At 41.6% G+C, this 23,734-nt stretch overlaps 1 protein-coding gene across 2 annotated transcripts in view; it reads right to left on the bottom strand.

Moving 5' to 3' along the window:
* The window catches only part of SNCAIP (synuclein alpha interacting protein), a 168,878-nt gene that overhangs the window by 56,105 nt on the left and 89,039 nt on the right, over positions 1-23,734 (bottom strand). For both annotated transcript variants that reach the window (XM_018050676.1, XM_018050675.1), the window contains exon 3: positions 15,407-15,479. In XM_018050676.1, the coding sequence (XP_017906165.1) occupies positions 15,407-15,479 (73 nt within the window). The remainder of the gene's footprint in view (positions 1-15,406; positions 15,480-23,734) is intronic.

The raw sequence follows: 23,734 nt of genomic DNA, 5'->3' as shown, positions 1-23,734 counted from the left end.
CTATAAAATATGAAGCTAAAAAAATTAATGCCTGCCAGAAATTCTCGCCAAGCCTTTAACTCTTCCTTTCAAGAAACACATGGTTACTTACTTTTTAAAAAGAGCAGAGAAACAGTGGACACAGAGTTTATAATATGTAAATATGCCTTTAATTTTATCCATCAATTATCTGAAAAGCTTATAGTAGAATATATATATATATATTCCTTAACATTTCTGAAATATACATTTATTATTAGGGATAGCATTTGCTAATATATTGCCAACTACCTTCATGTTTTTGGAACTTCTTGATAATGTGAATCTCAGGATGTAATAAAAAAGTTTTCAAGCCACATAACTTAGTGGGCCAGTACAAGGAGAGCATTGTACCAATGTATTTATGTATCATATAAGGTCGTGGGTTCAAAGGGCTACTCTTTTATGTTGGCTTTATTTACATGTGAAATTTTTTCCAAGTGATACAGGGAAATGGATACCATATGTTTCCCAGCTGTTTTCTTCTGACAGGGGCCATTAAGAATGCTCTATGGAAATGAATTCTGTCTGAATCTTATGAAAACACTTCTTTCCACAGAAGAGCCTAGAAACTGAAGACAGGGCATCAACATTAGGCTGGTTGTCCTCCTTATTCAAACCTATGATGTTTTTTTTTTAGGCTGAGTGTGAAATCTGTGCTTTTTAGTTTCTGTCTTGACTTCCTAGAAAAAAAACCCAGTTAGAAAAAATGGATTAGATGACAAGTTTTCATGAGAATGCTCTCATTTATTACCATATATTTGTCTGAGAAGTAAAATTTTGTTTATATACAAAAGATAAAACTCAATTAGTTTCTTTCTCCTACACTGGGAAAATGGGCATTTTAAGCATAACATCATTGCCTTTAATGACTGACAAGATTTTCACTTCCAATTTGATAAGTCTACCAAAAATTCCACTTATACTGTTGTTCTATGCCAACACCATAATAAATTTCTTATAATGCATGGAAACGAAGATCAGACTAACTAGGGTTACTAGGAGGACTTTGAGGCTCAATTTGTTTCCTGGAAATCATGAATAAACAATTCACATGTTAAACTTTAAATCCCTGAAAATTTGATCTATTATCTTATGAGATCTTTACAAGCTCTGTAAGAACAGAGTCTGTGTCTAATTTCTCTCTATCCCTCAAAGCACCCAGGAAATTCCTTCATACGAGTAGGTTCTCAGTGACTTTTTGGTACAGTGGATTCATTTTCAACATCTTATGAAAGGAAACATATAAAATATACCTAAAACCAGTCCTGATTATGGCACACATTTTCTAAATGGTCAGTAGGTAAATGGAAGTGCATTTGAGGCTGATTTATAGGCCATAATTCCCTCTCCTAATCTAATTGGCATTTGGAATGTCTCCCATCTCCAGCAGGGTATTTCCAATTGCCTGCTGACCATCTACAGGTCACCATGTCTTCAACAAGCATCTAATGTGAGCCCACGTCACACAGGTATATGTAACAAGTAGAATGTTCTGATCCAGGGATTTTATCACCTTCCACACTGGACTGCTTTCTCCTTTCCACTTCCTTATCCAACATTCACACACTCTCTCTCTCTATTCCATCCTCTCTAAATGTATTCCTGAATCATATGACCATGCATGCTGGCTCCCAAGCAAACCACCTCCAAGGCATCACTGATCTTTCTATTTCTTTTTTTAAATTAACTTCTGTTGGAGTGCAGTTGGCTTACAATGCTGTGTTAGTTTCTGCTGTACAGCAAAATGAATCAGTTGTGCATATACACATATCCACTCTTTTTTAGATATTTTTCCCATATAGGTCATTGCAGAGTAGTTAGAGGTCCCTGTGCTATGCAAGAGGTTCTTAGTAGCTATCTATTTTACATATAACATGTGTTTATGTCAAATCCCAATTTCCCGTTCTATCCTTCCCTCCCTTTCCCTCTTGGTAACCATAGTTTGTTTTCTACATCTGTGACTCTATTTCTGTTTTGTAAATAAGTTCATTTTACCATTTTTCTTTTACATTTCATGATCCAGCAATCCCACTCCTGTGCATATTTCTGAAGAAAACCATAATTCAAAAAGATACACGTACCCCAATGTTCACTGCCGAACTATTTTCAATAGCCAGGACGTGGAAGCCACCTAAATGTCCACTGATGGATGAATGGATAAAGAAGATGTGGTTCATACATGCAATGGAATATTACACGACCATAAAAATAATGAAATAACTCCATCTGCAGTGACATGGATGGACCCAGAGCCTGCCATACTGAGTAGAGTAAGTGAAAGGCAAATATCACATGATATCGCTTATGTGTGGACCCTTCTCTTTTATGATCCCTGCCCCTCACCCCTTAGGCAGCGAGTCTTACTGGGGCCCGATCCTCAACCCTTCTCTAATTTGGTCCCTCGCTTCATCTTATCACACTGACTAGACCACACTGAGACCTTCCCATAGTCTGTGCAGGGTTCTGTCTACTTCTGAGGTTTTCCTTTTTGATCTCCTATTCAGATAATGATTTTGTCACTTCTTAATTTAGAAACTTTGAGGTGGCCTTGTACTGCCTAAAACAATATTCCCCCACTATGGGGGAGGCATATCCCAGTGCACAGAAACCATGCTAAATACCTATGATTTAAAGAACAAGCAAGCTTCTCACTTTTCAACTCTTTCTTCTTCTTAATTAATTTAAGAACTCTCAGTCAGGTGCTACAATGACTTTAACTCCTCCCCCAAACTTACCAACTCCTTTCAGAATAATGAGACTGTGGGCTTTCACCTCAGAGACTTTCATAAGCAAAGAGTTCACAGAAACGCTTTATTTCTATCTCATTTTAATGATGTCCTTGAATTTACTATGACACTGATTTTCCACTTATGACACAGACCTAAAGTTTCTCTTAAAAACAAATATGCTAAAAAAAAGTGGTCTTAGAAAAACAGCTTTAAAATAATAATACAAGTGGTTTATAGGTAAAACAAAAATGGCAGAGAAAACTTTACATGTACCCATGTTACAGAAATAATATTTGAACAACTAAGTTTTGATGAGCCTTTTACTTTCAGGATAGTAGCTAAATTCTTGAGCATTCTTTATTTTCTAATTTATCTTCTCATCTCAGCACCATTATTCCCACTGCACTAACTTTCCTCTGCCTTTCCATTGCTAAACTCACCCTTTCTGGATGTCCCATATCCTTTTTTCATTTTCCTTCCTTGTGATGAGTACCCCTGTCCCATGATGCCTTTGCTGCCTTTATGGAAGCTCATCTGCCAAGATTCCCCTCATGTGTTACCTCCTTGGTTCACTTCCTCTGACTTTCCCAGATAGTTGTCTTGCTTCTCAGTGCCCTGAGATAGACTTGCCCATACTGAGAGTCAGGCATTTATAAAGCTCTGATTCAACAATTCACTTAAGCAACTGTTTCACCTTCTCTACTGAGAGTCTCTCAAAGTCAAAGACTGGTTAAGAACCAATCTGTTTATAACAGCCCTCTCTCAAGCACAGCATGTCGCAGATATAGGGACCAAGGACTAAACCTTTTAAAAAATGAATAAATGAATGAAGGGAGGAGAGAGGGAGTTGGGTAGGGGGGACAAAGGTACAAAGGAACATGCTAGACCAAAGATGCAAATATACTACATGCATATGAGTCTTGTCACAGTGAGTCACCCTTGCCCACATTTTGGACACACTGAATGTGTTGAATATTTCAAAGACAGTCTTGGTAAAGCTATTGAAGATGTGCTACGTATTATTTTCAAGTATTTCTTAAATTCTAAGCCAAAATTGCTTCATCTGTAAAATAAAGGGGTTAGACACATGATGGCTAAGACCTGACCCACCTCTAAATTTCTATGACTGTATGGAATGTCTACAAATAACAGGGCTCTTTATTCTGAGTGACTCACTATGAAACACTATAATTCTTCTGGATCCATGTCTTTCAACAGATCCTCACAAATTTATAATTATGAGGCTAAGCTGATTGCTGACACAGAACAACTCTTTGGCTCTTGGGACTGATAAATTAGTATTTTCTTAGGAAGATAATGTACAGTTTGCGATTGCAACGGTGGATCCAATTTTTGAGACTGAACGTCAGTGCTGGCTCCCAAAATGTCTATTTTACTTCTAAATATGGAGTTATGCGTCCATAGTAGAAAATTAGCTTTAGACACCAAGAAGAGAAAGGGGGTATCTTTATGATAAAATACTGTTTTCTTGCTATTTATTGTTAAAAGGTAAAGGAATACTATTTTCCTTGAGAAACAAAACAATCAGCTTTAGCTGTAATTGCCTTAACATGTACACAACAATGCCCTTCACATCTACAGCTACTGGAAACCTAGGCATCTTCAAGGACATGACTTCGAGGTTCTCCAAGAGGCCATTTCCTTCCATTTCTATACCTAAGAGAGGGATATCAATGAAAGATCAGGAGGATCCATGCTAGAGTCAAGTTTCCTTAATCCAATGTAAATGAAATTCATCGTGGGCCCACTTATCAAAAACACTTCAAGTTCCAAAGAGTGGTGACAGGTGACTTACATCATCTCACAACAAACAAAGGAGGATACGGAGCCTGACTGAAGATTACCTGCTGAGTGCTCTCTCAGAGAAGGCGATGGCACCCACTCCAGTACTCCTGCCTGGAAAATCCCATGGACGGAGGTGCCTGGTGGGCTGCAGTCCATGGGGTCGCTAGGAGTCGGACACGACTGAGCCACTGCACTTTCACTTTTCACTTTCATGCATTGGAGAAGGAAATGGCAACCCACTCCAGTGTTCTTGCCTGGAGAATCCCAGGGACGGGAGAGCCTGGTGGGCTGCTGTCTATGGGGTTGCACAGAGCCGGACACGACTGAAGCGACTTAGCAGCAGCAGCAGCAGCAGCAGCATCCACTCTAGGCCCATTACCAGGTTTCCTGTTTTTTTTCTCTCTCAGTGCTAAGTTGTAGAGAGAGATACACATCCACGCATGGTACAAAGGCTCAGCAAGCACAGAAGTGTGGAGACAGGGGAGAGCTCGCTCAGCATGGTTTCTGTGAAGTTCAGAACCACGCTTACCAGTTTTAACTGAAGGTGGCGATGTTTTACAGTGCTGATCTGTCAAGGCCAGGAAACATCGAGAGACTGCTCCTTCCTTGCTAAGAGAACAAGAGGCGCAGGGGGCTGGGCAGGGCATGGGATGGGGGTTGAAAAAATCCCCATCCTCTACCCTCTACTCGACAGCTCCAACAGATGGCTGGCTCCCAGGATGCCATCAGTAAAGTTTTCTCTGTATGAAGTCACGTACCCACATTAGGAATACAGCTTTAGATTCAAGAAGAGAAAAGGGTGTACACATCTTTAGGATGCAAGAGTGTTCTCCCACTTTTTTAAAACTAAACGTTAAACGAACTCTGTTTTTCAGAAAAAAGTGGTAAGTGTGTGAACTTTGGTCCCATTTTGAGGGGGAAGCACTTAAAGGTCTGGAAGGGTGGAGAAATGGGAGGAAGAACCAGCCTGGCCTGCAGCCCCCTTTTTCACTAGGGTCTGCCCGCCTGAGCTGATGGGGCCCCCGGCAGAGCTCTCCATTACAAGGCTGTGGAGGGAACAGGGCAGGCACAGGGAATGTAGCTAAGTGCAGACAGAGGCTCGTCCAGGAGAAAGCCGAGCAGCGCCACACGCCCCTCTGTCTACTGCAGCTCAGCACACACTTCTCAGGCACTGTTATAAACTACCAGAAAATAAAAAACCTCTCCAAATGCTGTTTCTTAATTAGAACTTTCCTAAAATGTCCTCCCCATCTTTAAATTGCTAACACAATATGTTGGTGTAAAACCTCCTATGTTTCTGACTACAAGGCAAGTGTATGATTTCACTAGATGTTTTCATAGCAACTGCAGAGGGTGTTTGGTGCCTCTGTTCTTCTCACTTGAAAATAAATGAGAACTCAGAGAATTTTAAGCGTTATGTGGAAAATTACACACTATGCTGATGGCTCAACAAGGACCGAGATTCCCGGACTTCAGCTTTCTTTCCATAATACCACAGAACTGCCTTATCAAAATGAAAAGCGTCCCCTAAACATGTGATTCACCTTTTTTTTTTTTTTTCTATTTGGGTCACATGTGGGCAATGGAATCTGAGACACCAGTAGTAAAACCTGGTTGTACTCATTTCAGATTCACTTTAGTCTAAATCCCAAACTGTACACTCTGTCTATAGATTTTGGTGACCACTGACTATGAAGTAACATTAGTAAAATGGCTTTTAATAACAAGTTTTCGTAGGGACAGTTGAGTGGAAGAAGTTCCCTACTTTGTTTATCTTTAGCGGCATCAGCCTAAATTTAGAGTCATCTTATCACCAAGAATTAGTTCTGAATTCAGCTGCCAATTCCTTCAACTGGTTAAAGATGGCAATTTCTTTGCAGTATAAGCAAGAGATACAAGAATAGAATAATACTTATTCAGAAGTGGTAAAGTAACTGGTAGAATGTTGAAAGCCTCTTACAGGGTCCATTCATTCTACAAACATCTGTTGAATCTTCTCTGTGTGCACGGTTCTAGGGGTGCAGAGGGGAATGAAACAGACATAATCATCGTCCGCAGAGGGTAAGCCGACAGGCAGGCCAGTACACAGATGAATGAGAAATTACAAAATGCAAACTGCTCTGATGGAACAGAGAACAGATAAGAAGCCTCATCATGGCAATGATACGTCCTAAGCCAAGACCTGAGGATGAGAAGACAATTACTTGAAGGTAAGATGAGAATTACAATTCCTGAGGGAAAAATATAGGATAAAAGATGATTTTGTGGAGATCTGGGCAGAAGGAAGCCCATCCTCAAATGTCTGATGCAGGACAGAATCCGGCAGGTTTCACAGTTCTCATATCTAGAGCAGAGTGAGCCAGGGTGAAGGAGAGCAAAGATGAAGCTAGGCAAGGTTGTCAGGGGCCAACTCATTTGAGGGTTTTATTGACCACAAAAAGGAGTTTGGTTTATATTTTAAGTGAAATGGGGTATTCTTAGGGGGGTTCCACAGAGAATAAAAGGGTCTGTTTTACATTTTTTATAATTTTATTTATTTATTTATATATTCACTGTGCTGGGTCTTCACTGCTTTGCTAGAACTGGCGCTATTCTTTGTCGTCGCTGTCCTCAGACTTCTCATTGTGGTGGCTTCCCTTGTGGAGCAACAGCTCTCGGCACATGGGCTTTGGAGAAGGCAATGGCACCCCACTCCAGCGTTCTTGCCTGGAGAATCCCAGGGACGGAGGAGCCTGGTGGGCTGCCGTCTATGGGGTCGCACAGAGTCGGACACGACTGAAGTGATGCAGCAGCAGCAGCAGCAGCAGCAGCAGCAGCAGCAGCAGCAGCAGCAGCAGCAGCAGCAGCACGCAGGCTTGGCAGTTGGAGCTCACTGATTTAGTTGCTCTGTGGCATTTGGGATCTTCTTGGACCAGGGACTGAATCCTTGTCCCCTGCATTGGCAGGCTTATCCACTATCTACCAGGGAAGTCCAACTTTATATTTAAAAATACATCTTTGTGCCTACTTGGAAACGTGGGATGGTAGAACTGACGGTGAAGAAAGAAGTGAGACTAGTTCATGGTTGTTAACTCAGATGAAATGTAAGGGTGGCTTAAGTCAGTGCTTCTCAAACTTGAGGGCTTCCCTTGCGGCTCAGCTGGTAAAGAATCCATCTGCAATGTGGGAGACCTGGGTTCGATCACTGGGAAGATCCCCTGGTGAAGGCAATGGCTACCCACTCCAGTATTCTGGCCTGGAGAATTCCATGCATTGTATAGTCCATGAGGTCCGGTCACAAAGAGTCAGACATGACTGAGTGACTTTCACCTTCTCAAACTTGCATCTGCACGAAGGATTGGCCTGGAGAACTTGGTAGGATGCAGATTCTGATGTGGGAGTCTGGAGTAGGGCCGGGTCTGTATTTCTAACAGGCTTACAGGTGGTGCTGACCGTGTTGGTTCTGGCCCCAGATCACACCGTGAGACGCAAGGGCCTGAGCAATCAGTGCCGTGAAGTGTCTGGATTTTTGTAGATGATTCTTTACTCCCTTTGAGAATCCTTCAACTATGAGATTCTAGTATCCTGTTTCTATAACATGACTTTCAAATTTTTTTCTTAGGGGAAGGGTCAGGGCAAAGGAGCTAAGTGGACAAAGCGCATCCATTCATTTTAAATAGGAAGAAAGAGCCCATTGGGAGACAAAGAAAAAGGATAAGCTCTTGGCCAGAAGTGGGGTGCTCTCTGAGATGCTGAGCAACTCCAAAGTCAGTAATGATGCTCCCCTCCCCAGTCATGCCATTGCCTTGATTGGGAAGGCGGGGCAGGGAAAATCCCTCCTCCCTTATGGCAGAGTGACTTCTGAGGAGAAAGTCACCTGGGGGCTGCACAAGGTCAAAAGCACTCAGGTTCTGTACCAGTTTTCCCTTGACCCTGGGCTTCATTTCTTCCCCTCCCTCCCTCCATGATGCTTATCTCCCTGAGTTCTCACCCTTCCTTATTGGGATTCCCTTGAACTCATTTCTACCAAGAGGAGATTTCTCCACCAGTTTTGAGTTCAGTAAAACCAAAATACGGGGAGGAGACTGGGTCTCTGCCCTGAAGTTTTCTCCCTCTCTGACACTGCCTCATTCCTGACTTTCTTAACTGCGCAACCTTCTAGACAATCAGGGAGCTGCAGGGCTTATATCCATGGCTAAGCAAAGGGAAGAAATGTTCAAGTAAAGAGGGGGAAAAAGATGCAATGTATTTAATCTCTGCCACTGCCAGCCCTTTACATTATTTTTGACAAGAGTTTTATTTTTAACTTCTCTATCACCCCCCATTCCTATCTTTCCCTGTACTGACTTCATACTCTTTCTTTCAGAAACATAAGCTAAATATGGGGTTATGTGTTAATCCGTAAGTGTTAACGGATTAAAAGCAGACAGAGGGGGCAGCTCTGTTTTTCCTAAGATCTGTGGTTCATTCAAAGTGATGGCCATACGCATTTTGTAACAGCAGAAAAAAGCAGTGGATAAAATGGCCCTTACATCATGGTGACAACCATACAAAAAATGAGTCTCATGAAAAAATTCTAGAAAGAAATATAGTGATTTTGTTTTGGTGGCATGGTTAATTGTAGCTTTTACTTACCATTTAAAAAATGAATTATGTCACCTTTATAATTATAATTTTGTTAAAGAAAAATAAAAAATGACTAACATGCTCACCTATATGCTTTACTGTATGTAAATTTTTACTGTGGTTAAACAAGACATTTGTCATAAATGTCAGATTCTTTGCTGTATCAGGTTGAAGTGTTCATTTTCTTGCCTGAGACTTAACAAATCTGTTTCCCAATTCTTTGAGTTCATTTTATATTAGATCATGTAAAATGGATTGATCAGCAGGCTTTCAATTTAAACTTCTGTACCAACTTTCGTTTTCATGCTTTTAGCATGAAACCTTAAATAATATATAAACAGGAGGTTTATAAATTTATCATCATTAGCTATACCACAGCAGCACTGAGAGGATAAATTTCATGTCAATGTATTATTTTTGGTGCTAGCCAAAATCCTTGAAAAATGTTACAAAACCATGGATTTTCAAATGTTCAGGGTTTTTTTTTTCCACAAAATTTGCATGCACAAGGGCTAAAAATATAGCAAATTCATAAGGTTTCTAAAATGACTTTTTACCAGATACTAACTTTAAAAAGTATGATTTTTCTTTACTCATTATCATACCAGTGATCTTCTCTACTATTTAGGTATTGAAATCCTTTCAGTGTCTCTTCTCAAACACACCCCAAGGCCATTTATTACTGTTATATAACCAAGTTTCCCAACCTTAGCACAACTAAGTTCTCAGATGCAGAACTGCATTAATATTTATCTGCCTTCTTTCATAAGAAAATTATACGAGCTGAGCAGATACATACTTGTAAGAATCATGAGACATTTAAACCATGAATTGAAACAAATGTGTATTTGAGTGTCCAATTAATTAAAAGAAACTCGAAGTCAATGAAATTGAATACATTTGATTTGAATACCATATGTTGATCTAATGCATTTAATCCTCATATGGAGGAAACAGAGAGCAGAGTTAACACTCCCTGCCTTGTCCTGTGGTCCTTCCCTACATAAGGAACAGGTATTAAGCAGAGAAAACATGCAAATATTTTACAAATAACTCTCTCTTATAGGTGAAAAATTCTCAGACATAACATCCTTGGTGCTAATCCTTGCCTCACACCACTAGCCACGCGTGGTTCCTCAGACTGCGACTACTCTTCAACTGTTAAACTTCATAGGGGCTCTGCAGTCAGTAGACTTGCCTTCAAATGCAGAATTCTGGGCAAAGTATTTGCTCTCTGTGAGTCTCAGTTGGTTAGTCAATAAAACGGGCATTTATTTTCCTTATCAATAAAAAGACCATTAGTATAGTCTTTCCTGTGAGAATTATTTTGAAAGTAAAAGTGTCAAGTGTTAGTTGATCAGTTGTGTGCAAATCTCTGCAACCCTATGGACTGTAGTCCATCAGGCTCCTCTATCATGGAATTCTCCATGAAGAATACTGGAGTGGGTTGCCATTCCTTTCTCCAGGGGATCTTTCTGACCCCAGGATCAAACCTGGGTCTCCTCATCGCAGGCAGATTCTTTACTGTCTGAGCACCAGGGAATTATTCTGAGGACAAATAAGCTGTGTACAGAAGACCTTGCCTAACGCCTGGTACTCCGAGCACCTCAGACATAACTGGGAGAGCTCAGTAATACCTGCACAACTCCAAAAACACCCAGGTTTGTTCTCAGGCATCTAAGCCCTAGTTGTTCTTCTTCCTCCTGCCTTCCTCTGGTATCTGAGATTTCTTCACACTTCTTTTCAAAACTTCTTTTGCTGACAAAAATTCTATTTAGTCATACAGTGGCTCAGGCTGTAAAGAATCTGCCTATGACGTGGGAGACCTGGGTTCGATGTCTAGGTTGGGAAGATCCCCAGGAGGAGCACAGTTGACAGTATTACCCTGTCAGGGCAAATACAGATTTTAATAGGAATCCAGCCTTTGGCTATGGGAAGGGCACTCAGAGCAGACTCGTGGTGTCAGTGAGCAAATGGAAGGTGCAGGGAGCCTGCCCCAGACCTCTGGCAGAACTCGGCCATTTGCATTTTCAGAGTCCATGTGAAGCTGGCACAGGGCCCAGGGATGAAAAGCGGGTAACCCTGGGCTATATGTCTCATGGAGAAGCTTCCATGGGCAACCAACAGGGTTCATCTGAACTGCTGCTCTTCTCAGAACACTTGGAAAAACAGGCAGAAAGGACAGGCACTGCCACTAAGGGTGGCAGGAAAGGTGTGTGCTAAGTTCTGAGGCTGATCAGTGGGGCTGACAGGTTCTGATCAGATCACATGTGGGGAGGCCTCAGGTGCAGTTTTGGGTGCACCACTTTTAAGAGGGATGCTGATAATTGAAACGTCCACAAGAAAGCAAGAAGCCTGAGCAGGATACACTCAAAACTGGGGAGGGAAATTTTAGCTTGGAGAAGACAAAACCAAGGGTGACTGCCATCTCCAAACACTTAGTGACAGCACCCTTGCCCAGGAGGAATGGTCCTTCTCTAAGGCTCCAAAGGAAAAAAATCAGGTATCAGGATGTACATCTGAGGGCCGCTGATTTTGGCTGAACAAAAATTAACCACTGATTTTGGCTGAACAAAAACTAACCTCTGTGAATAGGTGGCTTTGTGAGACTGTGAGCTCCCTGTCACTAACATGGTGGAGTATAGGCTTGGATGATCCCATCAGCATAGTAACCATCACTTTCTAGGATCTGATGGATTTGGGACTACATTAGTATTACTTTTAGCCTTTTAAAAACTCACTTATAAACAATCAAAACATTTTTCATTTAAATTTACAGAAGAGTTGAAAGAATAAAAGTACAAAGCACACATGTATACTCTTTACCAACATCCATCAACTGTCAACATTATACCCATCTACTTTTATTATCTGCTCTTTCTCACTTTTTCTCCTTTTTAAACTACATGATTTTTAAGGATCTTTCTTTGAGAGTTATGACTCTAGGCTTTCTTCCAGGTAATAGGAATTTAGAAAAATTGGGATTCTGTTGGCAGTGCTCTTAAGAGGTCTTAGCATAAAACCTGAACTCCATGTTATTCCTTGACTCACAGGGCCCTGTACAGTTTGACCCTCCCTGAACGGCTCCCTAGCCTCATCCTCATTTTGATCGCCTCTGCACCCCTCCACAGCCACGCTGGTTTTCTTTCTCTTCTGCATCCACTAAGCTGATTTCTGACTCAGAGGCGCTGCACTTGCTAGTTCCTCTGCCTCAAATGCTCTCCACTGGCTTTCCCATGGCTGGGCCCTAGGAACACTCCCTGATCCCCAAACTCTTCTCTCTTCCCCACTGTAAGTTACTTTGTCACAAGCCTCGCATCACCTCGTCACTATTGGGCATGATCTGGTTTATGTATTCATTTGCTTGCCTATGTCTGTCACCCCCCAGGATGTAAGCGCTTTGAGAACAGAGCCTTGTCTATACCTTGTTTATTACCCTGTCTTCAGTGCATAGGACAGAAAACACACAAGTCACTTGAGGAATGAATAAATAAAATAATGAGTGGCTCCAAGAACATCTATCTCATCAAAGATATGTTAATACTAGGATGGACGTTACTATTTGACGGCTTACACAGAAAGGTGCCTAACAGATTTAAAGGTAAAGAGACACATCTCTATTGGGTGGGGTATGTTCACAGTCACTGGAAGTTTAGGGGAAAGTTCCCCCATCCAGAAGACGTGGACTTTTCTCAGGAGCCAATGTGTCTTCTGCTGCCATGGGTTCGAAAAGATTATCATAACAGTGGAGATCTGCAAGAGCTCCTGGAGCCAACTCCTAGGTTTTTGAAACAAGACAGACCTGGGGCCGGGGTAGGGGGGACGTGCGGGGAGCTGGGGACTATTTCTACATCTGAATGGCCAGGGAACTCATTGAGACTGGCTCAGTTCTTTCAGAAAGGGAAGGTGAAAACTTTACTATATTGAGATTTCTTTCAAAGGAGTTCACAGATAATTCTACAGTGGTGCTTTGCAGAGACTGATTTTTCGTGTGTTTCTTTTTCTAAGATTGCTCTTGCTCTGTTAGGAAGTGTTTTACCAGCCTCCAAATGGTCCATCAAGTTGGAGGTGTACATGTGATTCCATTAAGGAGGCCTGAGTTTTTCCCTCAAACATTCATTTCTTGTCAGGCCCAATCACTGGTGATTACCTTGAGCATTGGATGTTTGCTCTGGGTGAGTCTGAAGGCATCTGAACTTGAAATTGGCCTCCTTCTCAACCACAGAAGAAATCTGTAACATCGCCTATTGTGGAAGTGGCTACAAGTCACATGACCTGGAGAAAAATGGAATAAACCACCCCCAGGAAAATTATTTTTAAAAGCTTCGGTTAATTCACTTAACTTGGTAAGCAAGAGAAACTATTTAACAGAGAACAAATTTTCCACTTCAATGGTGAGGGAAAATGCTAGCTTTTAAAGTTTTAAAATATCCTGAAATTAAATTACTATCCCTGAGTCTAGCTATCTGATAGAATAAGGAAATGTATAAGAGAACAGACTCCAGAGACAGACTTCCTGGAGTTTGAATCCCAACTCCGTAATGTAATTGCTGTGTGACTCTGGGCAAGATAATTAACTTCTCTGCTCCGTGCCTCAGTTTGCCCATCTATATAATACAAACATCCTAATGGTACTTAGTTCACAAGGATTTTAGGATTGAGTCAATACAAGTAAAGGGCTTACAGCTGTACCTGGGACACTAAGCACTACTGAAGTGTTTGCTAGTAAGTCTTCTTTCTTACTCTCCATCTTCAACTTAAAAAAAAAAAAAAAAGAAAGAAAATCTTATATCTCCAAAGTACCTTCAGATACATCACCTAATTTTGATACTAACAGTAGCCTAGCAACACTGGCAGAAAAAGTTTCTTTTTTATTTTATAGATAATGAGTCACAGGCTCAAGGTCGGATAGAGGGTAAAGGGCTGAATGCTGACTCAGATGGAGGTCTTGGACTCTGAGGCTAGGGGCCTGTCCACTGAATCTGATGCCTTTGTCACTGATCACAGGGTTCAACTCTGAATCTGGTGATGGCTTTTAAGGAGGCACATTCTGATAAGTCTTGTGATCAAAGCCTCTGTTAACCCCATAGAAACTTGAGTGTGCTTGAAATTAAAAAAAAAAAATTTAATGGAGTTAAGTGAAAACTTTCATTTGCGCTTCAAACTCTTCTATGACGATTCTGACCCAGACAATGAAACATTACTTTCATTCACACAGAAAAACACAGAGATAAATAAACCTAGATAGACGAATTATTTTTCCCACCTCATCTAAACAAACTGTCGATAGTAAACAAACGATCCAGAAGAAAAGTAAATAAGCTTGGTACAGTTGTTTCAGTTCAAAAGGCCTAGAATTCTCGTAGCTGTATAGGTAGGATGATCTATTTATTTTCAAACATGATGCACCTAATTCAAGGATTATCTTAAGTCTTACATCATCTGCAGTTCTTAGGATTCTAGTTACTATCAGAGGTCCTGCTTTGGCAAGGTTAATGGTGATGCCTTAGAGTAATTAGCTGGAAAAATAACAAACATCATTTCATAGTTTAATGCTATAGTATCATTCCCATCAATATCCTTTTTTATTTTCATTTTTGCTCATCACAGAGAGAAAAGCAGAGAGGCTTAATTTGATTTTCAGAAGGAAAAACAATTCTGAATGTACTTTTATTTTGGTCGAGGGTGGGGGGGCAGTGCAAGGAGAAAAGGTCAGCCAGCTGGTTTTCATCTCTATGCCATAATTCTCTGTTTAGTTTACACTATTAAACTCCAAAGCTTTGCTTTAATCTTAACTGTTACAGTATGCCTTACTGCAGATTCTATCATGTCACATCCCTGATAGGATTTCAGACTTTGGCAAAGCACCATCCCCCAAGTTGGTCCTTGCCATCTGGGTAGTAAACGTATCCAACATTTTTTCATTGGCGCCTGCATCATTATGTTTTGTCACCAATGGTTTCTCGGGTTTGCAGTAAATTGCTGCGTATACTGTGGTTTGGAGCTGCCGCGATGATCGCCTACATTTATTTGTATACAACTGGGTCCTCATCAGGGCCTCCCTGTCCAGTTAGTCTCTGGAGGATGACCTAACATCTGTTTGTTGGGGGTGGGTGGTGAATGGAGAAGCCGTAAAACAAGAAGAAAACAGAAAGCAGGAGCAACCAATTTGATGGGGGAAGAGATTCCAGGAGGAGTCCCCCACACTCCAAAAGGCAGGTTAAAAAGAGATGAGTGAAACTTACCTGATCTGTCTTCGTTTTGCGAATCACATCTTCGGCACAGTTCCGGGATGGTCTTGAGAGATGTGACTGAATACTGAACAGGAAGCCAGAGGAAAAAGAGTGTAAAGTAACAATTTAAAACAAGAGCATCACATTCACTCAACTGGCCAGAAAACCAAAACACAAGAAGTGATACTTGAGTACAACATGTTTGTCCAGAAAGCCTAAGTTTACACTAAATGGGCTGCTTGGTGATCTGGCTGTAGCCCAGACTCTACCTATAAACATGTAAGTAGATGCAGATTAAAAAGAGGTCTGGACAGTCCTTTAACAAATGAGGTGGGGTGTAGCCAGCACATATTCTATTTCTTCTGCTACTTGTGGAAGATGGATTTTTCTGAACCTTGACAGTTTCCAGAAGATGGCCATAATATTTGCACTCTGAATCGTAAGAGTGAATCTATATGTGGAAAAAAAAGTCAAGAGGAGGAGCACCCGGCTTCCTACAGCATCCAGGCTAGCCAGGAGCCATCTCTCCTGGACTACAGGCATGTCCCTAATGCTGCCACAAATCATACTGTGATTTCCATGGGAAATATCAGGATAATGCTATGAAAAGCGAGAAGAGCATGGTTCTGTTTGAAAGCTCATCTGTTTCATGGACAGATTAGTCTAAATTGAAAGAAACCACGCTGCAGGCTCAGTCCCAGCACCAACTCAGGGGCTGCTATCAGAATGATAGATTATGACATAAAGGGGCATAAAATCAGAGGAGCTACAACAAATGTAAAATCAATAGTTATGATGTATAGAAATGACATTTGATGCCAATCAATCTTTCTTTGGAGAAAGGTGTTTTAAAACAATGTAAATAGGATGAACTCTTTCTTTAATCAAAGGCCAAGTCAGGGACAGTCTTCAATCATACTTTAATTCATAATATATAGCTTCCTAAAAATAATTTACTCTGCACCTTTAAGAACGACGCTCTTATGTAAATGAGCATGGATTCTGAATGACTTCACGTTGCAAAACTGGGAGGGGGATTGAGAAAAACAAAAACATTTAATCTAAAAGAAAAATGATCACGAGAAACTCATTAGGATTATTCCAGCATTACAAGTGAGGGATGTGTAATTGGGACACATTTGTCTATAGGAAGGTGCTTCAGTTAGCTTGATGCTGATGGATGAAGCAGTGTCTACACTGAGCTCCCCCTGTCCCACTCCTGCACTTTCCATGCAGTACCAGGACAGCAAGACAGAGGGAGGGGCAGTTGGAGCTATTGTCAGTTTGCCAATTGCACATCACAAACAAATTAAATTTCCAGTACTTCCAAGTGAAAAATGAAATCTCAGATGACTAGTTAGAGAAATGACTCTTACCTGTCTGATGCAATAACATCCTGTTTATGTTGGTTATTCCTCAGAGACTACAGGTGTTTTAGCAAACCCGTTCACATACTCCAGGGAAGGAAGATGGCCTCTTAAGCCAAACATGCACTCCAAGGAAGTTTTTCCCCTTTCACGTTAAGTTCTTTGGGAGTGGGAGGTAACACAGGTACAGAAGCATTTTTCTTGTTACTAATAAGTTACCTTCTGTTTCTGGCCAAGTACAAGCTCTCTAAGGAAATCTGGTAGCTTCCTGAGGCCAGCTGGTACAGGTTAAATAATTACACAGTCTGTGATTCAATTAAAACTGGGCCTTTTGTTTCAGCTGCCATCAACCTCATGAAAGCACCCTTTGGCAAAGTCTTACCCTCTCTTTTTTCCCTTTTCTTCCAAGGCAAAATCTCAGACAGGAAATTTCAGATTGATTATGTTTAAATATAGTTAATGGTAAATTCAATAAGTTGCTCAGGGGGCCTAATGATAAGTATTTGATTAAACTGGGTGTGCTGCTATCTGCATTTCCAGCCACATGCATCCTAACTGCCACCTCCCACCCCACATCGGAAATGTCAGAACCTACGATTTATTAGCTGCACCTTCAGCTCCTCCAGTGTGACTGCAATGTACCTTCAGCTCCTCTGATGTGATTGCAAAGGTCCACAGTATGCAATCACTTTTAATTTGATGAGGTTTCTATTTCAACAGCCCACAGGATGCCTGGCTGGTAGAGGGACTGAGCTCCAGAGATGAGCCTGGCTGAGCCCCATCCCCTGCCTCAATCTGTTTCACTTCTGGTGGCTCTGCCTCTCACCCACAGTTACACAGGAAGTCTCTTTGGGGAAGGTATCTATCTTAATTCTTTTTGGGAATATGACATTGTATAAAAAGTCATGTGCTTGCTCCTGGTCATGGAAATAAGTAGTAATCTAAGACAAAGGTGATGTTTTGGCCAGAAAATCAAAGTTTTGGTTAATTATAAGAATATATGGAATGTCAAATTCAGCAATGACTATAACCTACACTGCGAACAAATCTATAAGAACACACGAGGGGGAAAAAAAAATCAATTTGTGGATTTGTTTCAGCAAGTACATTGCTCTTTGGATACAAGATAAAACTTAAGAGAGTGCCATACAGATGGTTAAGTTGTGATATGAAGAGATACAGCAGAAATATGAAATTCACAAAACTGACACAAAAAATAAATTTTCCTATCTGCAAATCTGGGAATAAGTAAACAACCCAGGAAGTCGCCTTTCACAAACGCACTGTGATACCATCTGGGAGCTGAGAGGAAAGCATTCCCAGGACTTCACCCGGGTTCACAGGACAGATGGCTTTTTATAAGGAGCTGTTAGGTCACCTATTCTCAGGACAATGGCCAGCTCCCAGGGTAGCCATGACTGTTATTTTGGCCTTAAGAGAACCAAAGCCCCATATCTTTCCTGTGTCTTGAGCCCAACCCAAGCCTTTATATTGTGTTCCCTTGATTCCTGTTATCCTTGAGTGACAAGAGAGGAGAGGGGTCTTGGAGATGGCCCGAAAGTACGATATTCCCTATCTCTGTGTTGCATTCTATTTTTTTCTTTTTCTAAGCATCTTTAGAGGAAGCAATATTTTTTATTCAGACTTCTTTTCCACTCCTCCAGCATGCTCCAAGGAAAGCCCCTGCCAAAGACCGAACAGTTGCCTCCACTTCTTCCATGTCCCTGTGCATTCAAAGTTTAGTTTCCCTTCAGTTCATTTACTCTGGGGCCTCCTTGCCTGCAATACTTTCTTCTGGCCAGGCAAATTCTACTGCTCCTCAAGGCCAGGGTTTCACAGATTTCTACACTCTCTGTGAAACCCTGCCTGATTGCTTCAGCCCTGACTGAACACACTCTTTCTAAAAAATTAGTCAATTATTTAAAATTGAAGTATAGTTGACTTACAGTGTTGTGTTCACTATTGCTGTGTATAACAAAGTGACTCAACGTTATATATATACACACATTTTTTCTCATATTCCTTTCCATTGTGGTTTTTCATAGGATATTGAATACAGTTGCTGCCAAGGACTTTGTAGTTTATCCATTCTACGTATACCAGTTTGCATCTGCTAATCCCAAACTCCCAGTCCAGCCTCTTCCAACCCTCTCCCTCTTGGCAAGCACCAGTCTATTTTCTATGTCTGTGATTCTATTTCTGTTTCATAGATAGGTTCGTTTGTGCCATGTTTTAGATGGATGCAACTAGGGACTATCATGGGCTTCCCTGGTGGCTCAGCTGGTAAAGAATCTGCCTGAAATGCAGGAGACCTGGGCTTGATCCCTGGGTTGGAAAGATCCCCTGGAGAAGAGAATGGCCACCCACTCCAGTATTCTGGCCTGGAAAATTCCATAGACTTTATAGTCCATGGGGTCACAAAGAGTGGGACATGGCTGAGCAACTTTCCCTTGACTTCACTTCACTTTTCAGGGACTATCATGCTAAGTGAAGTAAGTCAGAAAGGGACGCTTTTCTGCCCTTGATAAGAAAACCTTGTCGTGTGCTCTGTCCTTCCCCTGTGCTGTGCTGGCTCTCACAAGTGCCTGAGGGAGAGGATGATGTCTTTAGTATATATGCATGGCACACAACAATTTATTCACTGTCTGAAATGCTAAGCTATATGCACATGTGATTAACCCTGGGACGTATTATAGATGGTCAAGCAAGTTCTTTCATATTTAGGTTGTAAGTGGGAATTCCTTCCATGCTTCTGTACTTGCTCTAAAATTACTTAGCTTTCTAATAGGTAAATTTGACTAAGGTGCTTCTCAGTTTCAAATCTTCAGTGGCTCTGCCCTGCCCCTAGGAGAATGATCGATAACCCTTAGCATGGCATGGGCAGCCTTCCATGAGCTTAGACTCATCTCTCACCATTGTCCTCTTCTTCTGGTTGCAGTAATACTAAATTTCTTGTGGATCCCTCATAATATCTTCTCTGATCCTCTCAGGTAGAACTTATCTCAGCTTTCAAAGTGTGGCGGAGACCAATGGCATTAACACCATTTAGGGACTTGTTAGGAATTCACATTCTTGGGCCCCACCCCAGAAACTTTAAGGCAGGGCCCAGCAATCCAGGAAAGACTGACAGCAGGAGGACAAGGGGGCAACAGAGGATAAGCTGGTTGGGTGGCATCATCAACTCAATGAACATGAGATTGAGCAAACTCCAGAAGATAGTAGCGAACAGGGAAGCCTGGCGTGCTGCAGCCCATAGAGTCATAAAGAGTGGGACACAACTGAGCAACTGAACAACAGCAGCAATCTGTGTTTTTACAAACCATTCAGGTGATTCTGATGCCTAGTGAAGCTCAAGAACCACTGTTCTTTAGTTCTTTATCTTGGCCAAATGTTCAGTACAAAATCCATCATGTGACATTTCATCTATACCTTTACATCATGTCTTTCTCTGCTTCCTGAGGGTATGGACAATATTTTATTTACCAGAGATACTGGGTACTTACTGAACTGAGTAAAATGAATTTTCCTAGGAAGCTCATGATATTGGTGGCAATACTAATACTAATAATGGTAGTGCTAATTTATATAGCACTAATCTTAAGAAACTTCATGTGCACATGAGTTGTTCACTTGTGTCCAACTCTTTGCCACCCCATGGACTCAACTCATCAGGCTCTTCTGTCCATGGGATTTTCCAGGCAAGAATACTGGAGTGGGCTGCCATTTCCTTCTCCGGGGCATCTTCCCTGGAAGAAGGACCAGGGATCAAATCTTCCCGACCCATGGATGGAATCCAGGTCTCCTGCATTACAGGCAGATTCTTTATCATCTGAGCCACTGGTAGTACTTAGTAATATTTATATAGCACTAATCATCTTAGAAAATGCCATACCTACCAGTCTAGCAATGTAATCAGGACATATTTAAAAGAATAAACACTTCTAATATATTCACAGCATGAATGGCAGCTGATGCCTTCGCTTTTCATACAGAGACAATGGATTTGGAGCCAGAAGCTCTGGATTCAAGTCTTACTTCTGACATTTATTAACTCTGTAGTTCTGGGCAGAGAAATCATTTCTAATCTCTGAAGCTCAGTTTCTTTATTTAGAAAACACTGATAATCAGATGAGATCATGTAAGTGAAGTCAATCTGCAAGCTACAAGATGATGTTAAATGTTCTGGTCTCTTCCCTCTAATTCATCTTCCTTGTGCGTACCACAGTTCTTCCCTTCTCATCTTTGTGCCTCTCATGATTCGCAGTTCAGGAGATCAAGACTTGAGAACTGATGAGACAGGAAGAGGGGGGCCAGGCTGGGACTGGAAAGGAAAGGAAGGACAGCCCAGCCTGTCTCAGCACTTTATTTCACTTCTTTGGTCTTTCCTCGTCCAAGGGAACCCATGCCCAAGAACAGACATGGAAACTTAGCTTCACAAAGTATACAGAGTTGCTATGATGTTAAGATGATCCTACACACCCCAGTGTTGTCACTCTGCCATGCAAAACAGTTTGAACGTGCATGGGATTCATAATTACAGGCTGTGACTTCTACACTGGGCTTTGGGGACCTCTGACCACCCTACATACTATTCAGGGTTGAAAAGCTTTGGCCCTTGCTCCTGAGAACTGGAGCCAGTTGGGTGAATGAACAGACATTACTCAAATGGTCACAAGCCACAGAAAATGAAAGAACTAAAATCCTAACACCTTTTCAAGCTAGAGACTTTTAAGCAACTAAGGTCTCATTGAGTTTCCAAAAGAAATAATTAGGTCAGTCATCCAAACAAATATCCTGAAATTCGTGGGTTCTCACGTAGCTTTCCAAAATTCAAACAGGCATCTACACAGTCACACACTAAAAATGACAAAAATGTGTACACGCAAAGCTGGTAGGGAAAGCAAAGGCACACAGCTGAACAGAGACTTTCAGAAGTGCAGTATTTTCCTAAAACTGTGACCTCCTCTCCAATGGCCCAACTCAAGGGAGTAGCTCCTGACTTCACGCCCTCCCTAACAGGTCATGCTCTGCTTTCTCTTCTCTGAGGATGTGGTGCTCACACTCCACACCTTCATCACGCTAGCATGCTGTTACAGCTCAGAACTCCTTCTCTCCCATCTCCTCGGACTCATGCTCCGCCATCACCCTCTCTTCTCTCCTTCTCTCAGCCACTCTCTCAACATCAGCTCTCTCCTCTGATCCTATAAAATTAAACAAGCACCCCCACCACCTCAGGACACACTGCCTCCCCAGCTGGTCATGGGTGGAGTTTCCTGCTCATGTGTTCACAGCCATCTTTTTTGAAAGAATCGCCTTGGTTCCTGTCTCCACTTCCTCATCTCTGCATTCACTCCTCCAGCCACAAAGCTGTGTTATTCGTGCCCTCACCCACAGGCAATGCTCTTATTGTGGCCACCGATGAGTTTTAACTGGAAAATCCAGTGGCACTTTTCAGGCACTGCTCTTTCTAATGACCCATTTCCCATGCTTGACCATTGTAAGTGATCCTTTAAATTCTTTAAATCATCCTTCCCCCTTTTTCTATCTCCCTTAGTTTCCTTTTATATCTTTGAACACTTCTTTCCTGTCTTCTTTGGAGAAGCTTCTTTTTCCTCCTTCCTCACAGGACACACTTCTGCACAGTTCCTTTCTTGGGACATTCTTCCCTTTTCATATTCCATGCTTCTCAGGTGACCTTACTGATTCCCACAATTTCAACCATTACCTCTATTAGACACTGGTCATCTACATATTCATATATATATATATCCTGTGCATGGAAAATTCTTGAAGAGATGGGAATACCAGATCACCTTTCCTGCCTCCAAAGAAACCTGTATGCAGGTCAAGAAATAACAGTTAGAACCAGACATGGAACAGTTTGGTTCCAAACTGGGAATGGAGTACATCAAGGCTGAATATTGTCACCATGCATGTGCAGTCCATGGGGTTGCAAAGAGTCGGACACAACAGAGTGATTGAACCAACCTAAGCAGAGTACATCATGCGAAATACTGGGCTGGATGAATCAGAAGCTGGAATCAAGACTGGAAAAATATCAAAAACCTTAGATAGGCAGATGATACCACTCTAATGGCAGAAAATCAAGAGGAATTAAAGAGCTTCTTGATGAGGGTGAAAGAGGAGGGTGAAAAAATTGGTTTAAAACGCAGCATTCAAAAACTAAGATCATGGCATCTGGTCTCATTACTTTATGACAAATAGATGGGGAAAAAGTAGAAACGGTGACAGATTTTTCTTTTCTTGGGCTCTAAAATCACTATGGACAGTGACTGAAGCCATGAAATTAAAAGATGCTTGCTCCTTAGAAGAAAAGCTATGACAAACCTAAATAGCCTATTAGAAAGCAGAGACATCACTTTGCTGACAAAGTTCCGTATAGTCAAAGCTATGGTTTTTCCAGTAGCCGTGTATGAATATAAGTGTTGGACCATAAAGAACACTGGGTGCTGAAGAACTGATGCTTTTGAATTGTGGTGCTGGAGAAGACTTCAGAGTCCCATGGACAGCAAGGAGATCAAACCAGGTAATCCTAAAGGAAATAATATCTGAATATCATTGGAAGGACTGATACTGAAGCTGAAGCACCCAAACTTTGGCCTCCTGATGTGAAGAGCTGACTCATTGGAAAAGACCCTATGCTTTCCCAATGCTGGGAAAGATTGAAGGCAGGAAGAGAAGCGGTAAACAGAGGATAAGATGGTCAGATGTTATCACTGACTCAATGGACAAGAGTTTGAACAAACTCTGGGAGATAGTGTAGGACAGGGAAGCCTGGTGTGCCACAGTCCATAGGGTCACAAAGACATAGGGTTGGACATGACTTGGTGACTAAACAAATCCCGTGTGTGCATGCTCAGTCGCATCCAACTCTGTGACCCCATGGCTGTAGCCCACCAGGCTCCTCTGTCCATGGGATTTCCCAGGCAAGAATACTGGAGTGGGTCGCCAT

Source organism: Capra hircus, chromosome 7 (genome assembly GCF_001704415.2).
Source record: "Capra hircus breed San Clemente chromosome 7, ASM170441v1, whole genome shotgun sequence".
Classification (NCBI taxonomy): domain Eukaryota; kingdom Metazoa; phylum Chordata; class Mammalia; order Artiodactyla; family Bovidae; genus Capra; species Capra hircus.
The sequence above is the reverse complement of the archived record's forward strand: the minus strand, read 5'-3'. Positions and strand labels throughout refer to the sequence as shown.